Here is a 13,368-nt window from a genome sequence, read left to right on the forward strand (position 1 = left end):
AATGTCACCTTTTCCTTTCCTAAGAAAATAAAAAAATTATTCAACCTGGGATCTCTTGCCTTTACCTTTTGGTTTCTCCAGTTTTTTTCTCTATTTTCACCCTTTGCCTTTCTTTTCTAACTGTGTTGGAGGAATCATTGTCCTTCCGTTTGACGGCCAAGCCCTCTACACTTACACAAAACAGGTACAAAAGCCTAGAAACTTGAAAGAGCAGAGTTTGTGGGGAAAATACAAACTTTTCTTTGTGGACAAGTAAGCTTTTGAGTTAAACGGTCCTGGTTTAATGCTAGTGCTGGGACTTACTGCCTAAATGACCTTGAGTTATCTTTTCTCCTTGGGCTTCATCTTTCTTATCTAGAAAGTGGATGCCAGCTACCTCCTAGGGTTGCTATGAGATTAAATACCATGGGGTAAGCAGACAGCAAGTGGTAGCTGCTGTAGCTGTTATGCCTGGAACAGGATTAAAACTATAGCAGTAGTTCATTTCAGAATAAGTATTTGTTTACATTTCTGTCTCTGATACTAACTGTAAACTACAAGTCCTATAAGGTTAGGAACACTATTGTTCTCATCTTCGTATCTCACACACCTAGCACATAGTCAGCACACCAGAAATACATATGTATTATGTGCTAAATGAATGAGTAGTGAAGCTTCAATTTATATTGATGTAAATTGATAAGTAATTTCACTTTTTTAAAAAATTTAAGCTTCTGTGGATAATGAAAACCTTCTAGAGATTTTCATATCATATTGTTAGAAGTTTGTTTTCTTCATGTTTCCAAATACTAGCTTTTAGTCTGTCACTTTTGCATTGTAGACCTGAGTGAAAGAGTGTGTGTGCTTTTTTTTAACCCGTCTTGAATAGTAATTAATTGTTTCTGTCCCCTCTCCCCATTCAGGGAAGTGGTACAAGCAAACTGTGTTCACTGGAGGAAGAAGTTCTCGTTTATGTGCAAAATGAGTGCAAGTGCCGCGACTGGCATCCTGGATCCTTGTATCTACAGAGTATCTGTGAGGAAGGTATAAAAATAGCCAATTACGTCTCCCCTTTCAGAAACCATAATTAGTTCCATAGTCACTGACTCACTTTATTTAGCTCTATTTCATCATTAAAACTGTTACATGTAATTCCACTTCACACTTGCAGCAATAATATAAATTACTGTGACAAATAGGATTTAAGAAAACCTGAAGTCATAAAGTATTACTCAAGAAACTTATCTCACTATGAATACACAGTGAAGTATTGATCTGTTTGTATTATTTGGGGGGTTTCTATCTATCTTTATCCTGCCATTCATTAAATTTCTCATTGTTAGGCATTATTTGAGGAACTTTACGTATATTATGTCTAAAAACAACCATGAAAATAGGTGTTATTTTTGTAATTTCGGGAAAACTCAAGTTCAGAAAGGTCATCATTTGCCCAAGTTCACATAGCTAGGAAATGGCAAAATGGGACTCAAACAAAAATCTTTCTAATTCCAAGGCCCTGTTTTGTTTTTTATATCATTTCCTTTCCACTTTAGGTTGAGGCATGTTCCTAGTAACCTACAAAGATGGTAATCTCAGGTGGATCAACTTAATATATATAGAAATATGTGATCCTACTTTTCTGGGGGTGAAAAAGAGGGAATCCATTTGTAACCACTACAGGTGAATGAAACTATTGGCTTTAAAATGTAACCTTTCTAACCTTAGAAGATTTTATTTATTTATTTAAGAGAGATAACACAAGCAGCGAAGGCAGGAGGCAGAGGGAGAGGGAGAAGAAGACTCCCCACTGAGCAGGGAGCCCAATGATGTGGGGCTCAATCCCAGGACCCCAGGACCATGACCTGAGGCAAAGGCAGACACTTAACTGACTAAACCACCCAGGTGTCACTACATTTTATATACATTTTTTAAATTACCAATATAATACATATACATGTTCAAAAATAAAGGGAAGAACTTAGAATGAAAAGCAGGAGTCCCTTGCCTTGTTCTTTTCCTTTCCAGTCTTACGTCCTTCTTTATCAGATAAAAAGTTGTATTTTTAATTTACTTTCTCTACTTTTTGAGTGAATTGATAGCACTGTGTTGTGTGTAGCTATATTTTGTTATATTGCTTAATCTACTCAGTTAAGATGTAAATACGTATATACATTTTATAGGTTTCAAGACTTTAATGAAAATAGATCTGTAAAGCAGTCTAAATTGGAGCAGCAATAACTGCATCAAGGGGACCCCTGGGTGGCTCAGTCAGTTAAGTGTCGGCCTTCAGCTCAGGTCATGGTCCTGGAATCGAGTCTCATATGGGGCTCCTTGCTCAGTGGGGAGCCTACTTCTCCCTCTAACTGCCACTGCCCCTGCTTGTGCTCTCTCTCCCTCTCTGACAAATAAATAAATGTTTAAAATCTTTTAAAAAAATAATAATAATTGCATCAAGGATTCCCTAAAGGAAGGATAATGCAGTGAAAGTATGTATGTCATCATAATGACCTAGGTTTGAGTCCAGATATGCTGCTTATTAACTTGGAGTCCTTAGGCAGTTCTCTGACTTCCTCAAAATCAGTTTCTTCATTTAACCTAAGAGTATAATAATTGCTTTCTCTAAAAGTTATGAGGATTAACTGAGATAGAAATAAAGCATCCTACCTTCTCTTTCTGCGTTAATTGCTGCTGCAACTCATATTGAAAACTTTACTAATTGGAGTTCTCATAATTTTTGAAAGATGACCAGTCTTTTGAATTTTAATAAAAAGAAAGCATATGACCAGTTTAAAGTGTAACTGCTAATTAAAGACCCTCAGTCTATTACAAAAAACAAACAGCTAATTATTTTGTAATTTAAGGTAGGTGAAACAAACCAGTTCCTCAGATTGTGATGGTTTGGTGTATTTGTTAGGGCACATACAATAAGCTGCTGAAGTAGATACCCAAATATACAATGATGTAAACAGGACAGAAGTTTATGTCTTTCTTGGGTAATAGCCAAGGGATCCTGGGGTGGTAGAGCAGCTCTGCCATCTTCACCATATGGTGCCCATCTTTAGATCCAAGGGAATTACTCCAGTGTTGCTATCTTCCAACCAATGAGAAAATAGAAAAGGCCACATGACAATAAAAGTAAGAACCCATAAAGAAAAATTAGTAAACTCATCTATATGAACATTTTATGCATTGCAAGAAAAAGTTTTATATAGCAGAAAGTTTTATGTGCAAGTTTTATAAAAACTATAAAAGTTTTATAAAAACTATAAAAAGTTTTATAAGCAAAGCTATAAATTAAGGGAAAACATCTGCAAACCATGTCAGAGGACTAATTTCCTTGGGAGGGAAAGAGCTCCTTCAAATAAGAAGAAAAGATCAATAACCCTTTAGAAAAATAGGCAAGGATGAAATATATATTTCACAAAGTGGAAAATATAAATAGCTTTCAAACCTACAAAAAAAATTACTCAGTCTCACTCATGTATGTTAAAACTACAAATAAGGCACCATTTTTTACCTATAAATTTAACAAAGATCAAAAAGTTTGATAAGGCACTCTGTTGCCTAGGACATGGGGAAGCAGTCCATCACCTGTCAACAAATATGTGAGCTCCTAAAAGTGCCAGATACTATTCTAGGCACTGAAAGGACAGTGGTGAACTGGAATGAGTTTCTGCTCCCAAGGACTCTGTTGTCTGGTTGAAGCTGGGGAAAAGAGTGATAGGAAAGACAGAGTAAGCATGTAACCAAATCAAATTGTTTTCAGATGGTCATTAAGTGTTGTATGTAAAATACAATGAGATAATAGAGAATAACTCAGGGAGAGGAAGTCATTTTAGAAAATTAGGGGAGACTTCTCTGAAAGGTAACACTTGAAGAGGAGGCACCCATGTAAAGATCTAGGGACCATTCTTAAAGGAGTAGGACCTTGTATTAACTAATACAGTCAAGGTTCTCCAGAGAAACAGAATCAATAGAGTGGAGAGGTAGCTATATAGATATAGATTTATTATAAGGAATTGGTGTACACAGGCCAAGAACTCCCACCATCTGCCATCTGCAAGCTGGAGATGGCTGATGGTGTAATTCCAGTCTCAGTCCAAGGGCTGAAAACCAGGAAACTAATGGTGTAACTCCAAGTCAAAGCCTGAGTTAATTTAATTAGGAGTGCTGATGGTGTAAGTCCTAGTCTTAAAGTGGGAGAAAACTGATGTCCTAATTCAAACAGTCAGGTAAAGAGAGCAAATTTAACCTTCCTCAGCCTGTTTCTTCTGTTCAGACCCTCAGCAGATTGGATGATGCCCACCCACACTGAGGAAAGCAATCTGCTTTCCTCTTTCCTTGACTGATTAAAATGTTAATCTTATCCAGAAACACCCTTACAGACATAGCCAGAAATAGTGTTTAAGCATATATCTAGGCACCTCATGGCCCAGCAAGTTGGCACATGAAAGTAACTATCCCATACCTGAAAGTAAAAAGTCCCTGTATTAGTTTTCTAGAGCTGCTTTATCAAAGTACCCCAAACTGGGTAGCTTAAAACAGCACAGAGGTATTGTCTTCTAGTTCTGGAGGTCAAAAGTGAAAATCAAGGTGTCAGCAGGGCCATGCTGTAAAGGCTCCAGAAACTGTTCCATCCCTTTCTCCTAACTTCTGGTAGTTGAGGCACTCCTTGGCTTCTAGATGCTGCACTCCAGTTACATGGATGCCTTCTCCTTTTGTGTCTTCACATCGTTTTCCCCGTTTTCCCGCTGTGTGTGTCTGTGACTATGTTCAAAATCTCCTTTTTAAAAAAAAAAAAATAAGGGCACCAGTCATGTTGGATTAAGACCATATTCTAACTGGATTACCTATGTATATCCAAATAAGATCACATCCAAGGTACTGAGGATTAGGACTTCAACATATCTTGGCGGGGGGGGGGGGGTGGAGTGGGAGGAGAAATGCACAATGCAATCCATAACAGGCCCCAAGATTATAATAAACCTGGGGATTTATGTTTCTGAAATTAATGTACCAGGTTATTAAAGACCACCCGTCATCCCTCTGAAAACAGCCCAGAAAAGTTAGACACAATATTAAAAACGCTGCTTGAAGGCATCAGAAGCTGCCAAGGCAGAAAGGACTTAAGAAGATTAGAATCATAGACAAGGGAAGGATAAAGAGATGAGCCTGACATTTGGTGTTGCTTTTCCCCCTCAAAGCATTTGCTAAGTTGCAAGCAATGGTTAAGAAGCTGAGCTGAAAGCAATGGCTGAGGAGAAGCTAGCTGAGATCCCAGCAATTTTACAAGACTAAAGGGACAAAAACTGGAGTCCAGTACCCATCAGCAGGAAGGGCCTTTGTAAATACCCCAAACTTTTCACTGGGACTCCCTAAGAGTTTCAGCCTAGAAGGAGTGTAGTGGATGTAGGTCAGCCCTTACAAAGATTGAAACTTAGCTTATCAGCTTAATCCCTGCTTATATGAAGGTGATCTGCCCCTTTCAGAACTTGCCAGAAGCAAGTATGTATCTTCTCTGAAGGAAAATAACATTATTCAGAGGCTTAAATTATCATGCACAAAAATTACCAAACATCCAAAAGACATGACGGCATGACCAAAAATCAAAAGGAAACTAGATAATGAAAACAGACTCATGGAAGATACAGGTTTTAGGAAGATCAGAGACAAACTTTTACAGTAACTATAATGAGTGAACAATATGGGGAATTTTATTGGAGAACTAGAAACTATAAAAAAAAACTGAATTTTAGAACCAAGAAGAAATAACTAAAATTTAAAATAAATAGACAATTTATTATTTATTAATAGCTGGCTTGGTTAGTAGAGCATGGGACTCTTAGTCTTGGGGTTGTGAGTTTGAGCCCCATGTTGGGTGTAGAGATTACTTTAAAAAAATTGTTTTTAATAATAAATAAAGCAAATAGATAAAAATAAATCTCAACAGATGGCTTTAACAGCAGGCTTACCAAAATTGAAGAGAGGTTTGGTAAACTGGAAAATAAGACAAAAGAAATACCCAGACAAAATCACAGAAAGAGAGTAGAAAATACAAAAAAGAATGTAAGGCATGAGAAATAGTATAAAGGTCTAACATATATGTAATTGGAGCCTTTGAGGGAGTGGAAAGAGATTGTGGCTGAGAATGTTCTAAAAAGATGAAAAATGTCAAGCCACTGATTGAAAAGTATTATAAACCCCACTTAGGTTAAACAACAAATCTGTCCTTTTTTTTTTTAAGATTTTATTTATTTACTTGATAGAAATCACAGGCAGGCAGAGAGAGAGGGAGAAGCAGGCTCCCTGGGAGCAGAGAGCCCAACGCGGGGCTCGATTCCAGGACCCTGGGATCATGACCTGAGCTGAAGGCTTTAACAGACTGAGCCACCCAGGCGCCCCAAATCTGTCATGTTTAAATGATGGTAGACCAATCGGGTTGGAAGATGGAAAAGATGGAGAGGGAAAGTTCTTGGTGATGAGGATAGAGGCACTAGATCATATAGGGCCCTATAGGACATGGTAAGGAGTTTGGATTTTATTCTAATTACAGTTGGAATCCATTTGAGGATTTTACTAAGGAGGGATATGATCTTCAAAAATCAGTTTTGATGCTGTGTAGAGGATGCATTGTAGATAGACCACATAGGTGGTGGGGATGGTTCAGGTGAATAATGCTTATATTGCCATGGAGTTATAACCAAAGAGACTGTATAATTTGGGATATATTTCTGGAGGAAGACCCCCACTAATGGATTGGATGTGGCAAATGAGGGGAAAAAATTGAAGATAAATCTTAGACCTTTGCCTGAGCATATAAGAAGATAATTGTACTATTTATTGAAATGACAAGAGCTCAGAGTGAAATAATTTGGGGGACTGATAAGCAGAAATCAGCAGGCCTAATTTTGGCCATGTTACATTGGAAGTGTCAATGAGATACCAAGTAGGAATGTCCAATAGTCATTTAAAGGTACCAGTTTGGCACTCAGGGGAGAAGTCAGACTAGAGACAGAGACATGAAAGTTACCAGCATACAGTTTTTATTTAAAGCTACAGATCTGGGATGCCTGGTTGGCTTGGTCAGTTAAGTGTCCATCTCAGTTTCGGCTCAGGTCATGATCTCAGGGTTGCAAGATAGAGCCCAACATCAGGCTCCACACTGAGAATGGAGCCTGTTTGGTATTTTCTCTCCCTCTCATTCTCTCTCTCCCAAAACAAACAAAACAGTAACTACAGACTTGAATGGGGGAAAGTATAGACATAGACGATAACAAGCCCTGAACCAAATCCTGGATCATTCCAACACTCAGAGGTAGTATAAATTATAGTTAGCAGGAGATGAGCAAGAATTCATATGTATCACTTCTTATATCCTTTTGGTGAGTTCTTAGCACACTGCCATAGCACAACAGGAAGGTAGAAAATGTTGTCATAATACCACATGATGTCACTTGTATGTGGAATTTAAAAAACAAAACAGATGAACATAGGGGAAGGAAAGGATAAATAAAATAAGATGAAAACAAGGAGGCAAATCATAAGAGACTCTATAGGGAAAAAACAGGGTTGCCGAAGGGGAGGTAGGTGGGGGGATGGGGTAACTGGGCTTGGGTATTAAGAAGGGCACTGGGTGTTGTATGCAACTGATGAAGCATTGAATTCTATCTTTGAAACTAATAATACACTATATGTTACTTAAATTGAATTTAAATTAAAAAAATTTTTAAATTATTGTCATTATTTTGGGGTGCCAGATGCCCATGTACTGAGCACTGGGTGTTGTATGCAACTGATGAAGCATTGAATTCTATCTCTGAAACTAATAATACACTATATGTTACTTAAATTGAATTTAAATTAAAAAAATTTTTTAATTATTGTCATTATTTTGGGGTGCCAGATGCCCATGTAAAAATACAGTTTTCTATTACTTCAGAGAGCAGGGGAATGGATGGTTGGAGTACAGCTAGCATTCTTTCTACAGAGGTTGAATACAGAAGTAGGTCCAGCAAATGAAAGTGAGAAGGAGCAGCCAGTGAGATGGGAGTAAAACCAAGTAATTGTGGCACAATGGAATGTTAGGAAAAAAAAATATCATGTAAGAAAGGAGGTGGAGTGGCCAAGTTTGTCAGATGTTCTTGGGGGGTTAAGTAAGATGGAGATGGAGCCTTTGGGCTTTAACAAAAATGGACAACATTGGTAATCTTAAGAACCATTGCAGAAAGGAAAATGACGACAAAAACCTGTTAGAAATAGATTGAATAGAGATTGGGATACAGCAAATTGAGAAGTTTTTGAGCAGTTTAGCTGAAGAGGGAAGCAAAGAATTAGCTAGAAGAGACAAGGATCATCTGGAGAAAGTTTTGTTTTATTTAGTGAAGTGTGCTCTTAAGGGATATGACAATAACATAGTAAGAATAATTCAATAATTCATAATGGGGCAGATTTAGTGGCATGGCCACGCCAGAAATCAATGGGACAGGAAAGGGGAAGGGCAGCAAATATTCGTAAGTAATTGAGTTTACCATAGATTGCTGCTCATCTTATTTCAATTCACCACTTTTTGGGGGGAGGGAGGCGCTGGGTACATGGTACATGGTACATATACATTGATGGTACATGACAAGGTAGGGTTCCCCAAGTCCCTCCCCTTCTTCATGGGGTCTGGGATGGAAACTGTTCAGAGGTCAGGAGATTCTCAATATGTTGGGGGATGAGTTAGGGCAAGAATTCCCAGCAGCTGAGGGCCTCTCTCTTTTTGTTCTGCTGGGACTGATGGTCCAGGGGGCTCTTACTCCTTGGAGGCCATGTGGATGATAAGGTCCACCACCTGGTTGCTATAGCCAAATTCATTGTCATACTAGAAACAAGCTAGACAAAGTGGTCTTGGAGAGCAATGCCAACATCAAAGGTGGAAGAATGGGTGTCACTTTTATAGTCAGAGGAGACAACCTGGTACTCCTTGTAGTCCAGGATGCCTTTGATGGGGCCCTCTGATGCTTGCTTTACCACTTCACCACCTTCTTGATGTCATCATATTTGGCAGCTTTCTCCAAGCAGTAGGTCAGATCCATGATTGATGTGTTGTAGGTGGAGACACAGAAGGCCATGCCAGTGAGCTTCTCATTCACTTCAGGGATGATCTTGCCTACAGCTTTGGCAGCACCAGTAGAAGCAGGGATGATGTTCTGGGCAGTCTCTCTCAATCATTATGTGGCAGCTTCCCAGAGGGTCCATCACAGTCTTCTGGGTGGCACTGATGGCATGGAGTCATGAATCATGAGTCCCTCCGTGATGCCAAAGTTGTCAAGAATGACTTTAGCCAGAAGGGCCAAGCAGTTGGTGGCGCAGAAGGCATTGCTGACAGTCTTGAGGGGGTTGCCATACTTCTCATGGTTCATGCCCATTACAAACATGGAAGCATCAACAGGAGGGGCAGAGATGATGACCCTTTTGGCCCCACCCTTCAAGTGAGCTCCAGCCTTCCCCATGGTGGTGAAGACCCCAGTGGACTCACAACATACTCAGCACTAGCATCACCCCATTTGATGGTGACAGGGTATCACTCCTGGAAGATGGAGATAGGTTTTCCATGGATGACAAGTTTCCTGTTCTCATCTTTGATGGTACCATTGACTTTGCTGTGGGTAGAATCATACTGGAACATGTAGACCATGTGGTTGAGGTGAATGAAGGTTCATTGATGGTGACAGTATTTGCTTTGCCAGAGTTAAAAGCAGCTCTGGTGACCAGGTGTCCAGTAAAGCCAAATCCATTTATTATGTTCACCATTGTGTCTTAGGGACGTAGCTGGCACTGCACTGTAAGATGTAGCTGTCTGTAAAACAGGGAGGAGCAGAGAGCTTAGATTCACTACTTTAAAGATGGAAATGGTATTCAAAAAAATGAACTCTTGCCATTTGCAACAACATGGATGTACCTAGAGGGTGTTGTGCTAAGTGAAATATCAGAGAAAGACAAATACTGTATGATTTCACTTCTATGTGGAATCTAAAAAACAAAACAAACAAAAACCAGAAACAGAATCATAAGTACAGAGAACACACTGGTGGTTGCCAGAGGGGAGGAGGATGAGGGGATGGTTGAAATAGGTGAAGGAGATTACGAGATACAAACTTCCAGTCATAAAATGGCTGTCACAGAGATGAAATGAAATAAGTCACAGAGATGAAAAGTACAGCATGGGGGAATACCATTACTAATTTTGTAATTGCATTGTATGGTGACAGATGGTGACTATACTTACCATGATGAGCATTGCATAATATTTAGAATTGTCAAATCGCTGTGTTGTAACCTAAAACTAATTTTTTTAAAGTGAGTAGGGAGAGGAGATTCTGACCCTAATTGTAATGGCAAACACACATACAGGATATATTGTATGCTGGTCTTTGTTCTAAGTGTTTTATACTTAATTCTCTCAACTGTGCAGTGTCCTAAATCCAGAGATTTGGCAAATTATTGTATAGTTACATGTTTCAAATAAAATAAAATGTCAAGATGCCTATACATTTTTTTTATTATTTTTTACTTTTGCCTGTCTTGTTCACATTAGTTAAGAGGGAGTCTACTATACTAACAACACACACACACACACACATATATTTATATTAACATGGATAATATCATATATAAGTAGAAGAAAGTAAGATGTAAACAGTGTGTGTAGGGGTACCTGGGTGGTTCAATCAGTTAAACGTCTGCCTTCAGCTTAGGTCATGATCCCACAGTCCTGAAATAGAACACCAACATCTGGCTCTCTGCTCTGAAAGAAGCCTGCTTTCCCACTCCCCCTGCTTGTGTTCCCTCTCTTGCTGTCTCTTTCTCTGTCAAATAAATAAACAAAATCTTTAAAAGAAAAAAAAAAAATAACAGTGTGTGTAGTATGGTACATTTGAGTAAAAGACATCTTTTGGTTTGTTCCTAAAAGTTGGTAACAGTAGTTGTCTTTGGGGTGGGAGTTTCAACTCTTTATAAAATCTTTCCACAATTTCATTCACGTGCTTACTAATAAGTAAATAATTTAACCTTTCTTTGATGATTTGGGTTCTTACGGTGTATCTAGGGTATTCTTTGGCAATTTCTTCTTCAGAATAGATTAAAAATTAGCTTGTCTTCTTACCATTTCCATTTTTCAGATTTAAGTTAAATTCTCAATTAAACTTCTGACAATTTGGGGAATAGGGGTAGGGTAGCCATCCAAATAGTTGAATTTAGGATCATTAGAAATTTACTGTCAATATTTATTAAGCATGTAAATATGTAAATATCTACTTCAGGATTATTTTATTTGTGTTTAATTTTAAATCTTTATTTTTTTAAGATTTTATTCATTTTATTTGTCAGTGAGAGAGAGAGAGCACAAACAGGGGAAGCAGCAAGCAGGAGGAGAAGCAGGCTCCCCACTGATCAGGGAGCCCGATGTGGGTGGGACTTGACGCTAGGACCCTGGGATCATGACCTGAGCCTAAGGCAGACACTTAATCAACTGAGCCACCCAGTTGTTCCTAATTTTAAATCTTTAATCATATGATATCCTTATAGTGTTTTTTATCTTTTACAGGAATTGAAAGGTGGAAAAGCTTATGCAAAGGTAAGTAGATGTTTTTTAACTCTTTTGGAACTTGTAATATTACTCACTGCTACTTATAAGCTTAAAAATTAAATGGTTTGCTCTTCTAATTGCTATTCAGGTTGGCTGTTTTTATTTGTTTATTTATTTATTTATTTATTAAGATTTTTATTTATTTTAGAGAGTGCAAGTGGGGGAAAGAGCAGACTCCCCACCAAGCAGGGCTCCATCCCACAACCGAGAGATCATGACCTGAGATGAAATCGAGAGTCAGACGCTTAACAGACTGAGCCACCCAGGCACCCCAATTTGGCTGTTTTTAAATAAAGCAACTTGGAGATTGAACAGTTGGATCCAGCAATAAATTATAGGCACATTCTTCCTAAAAACTGGTTATAAGATGTTATTCTTACATTTCAGCTTCCCTACTAGAAGATCATCTCTGGTTTCCATTAAGTAATAGCATCTGTTAATACTGTCTCCCCTGGGAAGTGTTACTAATCCTGCCTCCCCTCACCACTCAGTGGAACAGGACCTCTCCTCTGTGTTCTCTTAGCAGTCTGTATGTAGTACACTACAATTCTTTATACTTCTACTAGCTATATGGAATTACTAATGATTTGTGTGCTCACCTTTTTGATGAATAGAAGGAATTAGTAATACTGCCAGAAACATACATACTCCTCTTTTATTTTCATCTCTGATGGTATCTCTGTCAATTCAGTCATCTGCACCAGGATACCAGCTTAACCATCAACTCTTAAGTCCTTAAAACTATGTGGTTGCAGTGTTAGTTAGGATGTTCTTTGCTACAAGTAACAGATCACCATCCTCACCTAGAGGGGTTTTGTTTTGTTTTGTTTTGTTTTTAATCTCACAGAGCAAGTAGATATGAAACAGAGCTGCAGATGTGACCTAGAGCTGCTCCAGGAGTAGTTAATCCACTCACTAAAGGACATCATCAAGAACCCATGTTACTTTTCTCTTTTCATTCTTCCATTCACTGTGTCATGTTTTATCCTTTCCCAGCTCTTCTCATGATCACCAGGTGGCTTGAGTTTTAGTCCACACATTCACATATGACAAAATCCAGCTGTGTGAGAAAATCTCTGAGTGAAAAAATTTTTCCTAGTTGGCCCTCAGAAGATTTCCCCATAACTTTCATTGGCCACAACTGGATGATATGGCCACTCCTAAACCAGGCATGGGTGGTAGGAATGAATTGCCATGACTAGTTTAGACTCATCAGTTTGACAATGAGCTAAAGGTTGGGCTACTTTCCTTTTGCACATGGATGAGCTAAGGGTGGACACTTGAATAAAATCAGGGCTCTGCTAACAAGGAATATAAGAACATTGGATGATGGTGGGGAGGCAAAAAACAGCGTCTGCTGCAGTTGACAAATCCTGATTTCTCCTTTCTTATTTAAAAACCATCCCTTCTCTCCATTCACAAGGCAGGTGCCTTAGGTTATGCCTTCATTATTTCATACTTAAAACCTGCACTGGCCTCTTACCTTTTATTCTCTGCCTCTGATGTCTCCTTCTATCCGTCCTCTATATTATTGCCATAGGATCATTCTGAAATTCAGACATGATCATTCCCCCACTTTTAGTCCTTCAGCAGCTATCTATTGTCTGTTAAGGAAAATGAGATGAAAGTCTTTAGCTAGCATGTAGACCATCTTGGACATCATCTGTACATGCTCACACTCAGACTCACTTAATTCTTACACTTCAGACTTACTGCCCTCAGAAACCTCCTGGAATGTACTCTGCTATTTTATGCTCTTT

The 13,368-nt window shown here is 38.6% G+C and overlaps 1 protein-coding gene and 1 pseudogene across 3 annotated transcripts in view; one reads left to right on the forward strand and one right to left on the reverse strand.

Moving 5' to 3' along the window:
- Positions 1-13,368, forward strand: part of EEIG2 (EEIG family member 2) — an 84,174-nt gene that overhangs the window by 36,510 nt on the left and 34,296 nt on the right. For both annotated transcript variants that reach the window (XM_082688279.1, XM_082688280.1), the window contains exons 2-3: positions 903-1,023; positions 11,567-11,596. In XM_082688279.1, coding sequence (XP_082544405.1) covers positions 903-1,023; positions 11,567-11,596 — 151 coding nt within the window. The remainder of the gene's footprint in view (positions 1-902; positions 1,024-11,566; positions 11,597-13,368) is intronic.
- On the reverse strand, positions 8,774-9,798 carry LOC309841780 (glyceraldehyde-3-phosphate dehydrogenase pseudogene; annotated as a pseudogene). The gene has a single exon. The product of its transcript is annotated as a glyceraldehyde-3-phosphate dehydrogenase pseudogene (transcript).

The sequence above is a fragment of the Mustela nivalis genome, assembly GCF_964662115.1.
Source record: "Mustela nivalis genome assembly, chromosome: 10".
NCBI classification, from domain to species: Eukaryota; Metazoa; Chordata; class Mammalia; order Carnivora; family Mustelidae; genus Mustela; species Mustela nivalis.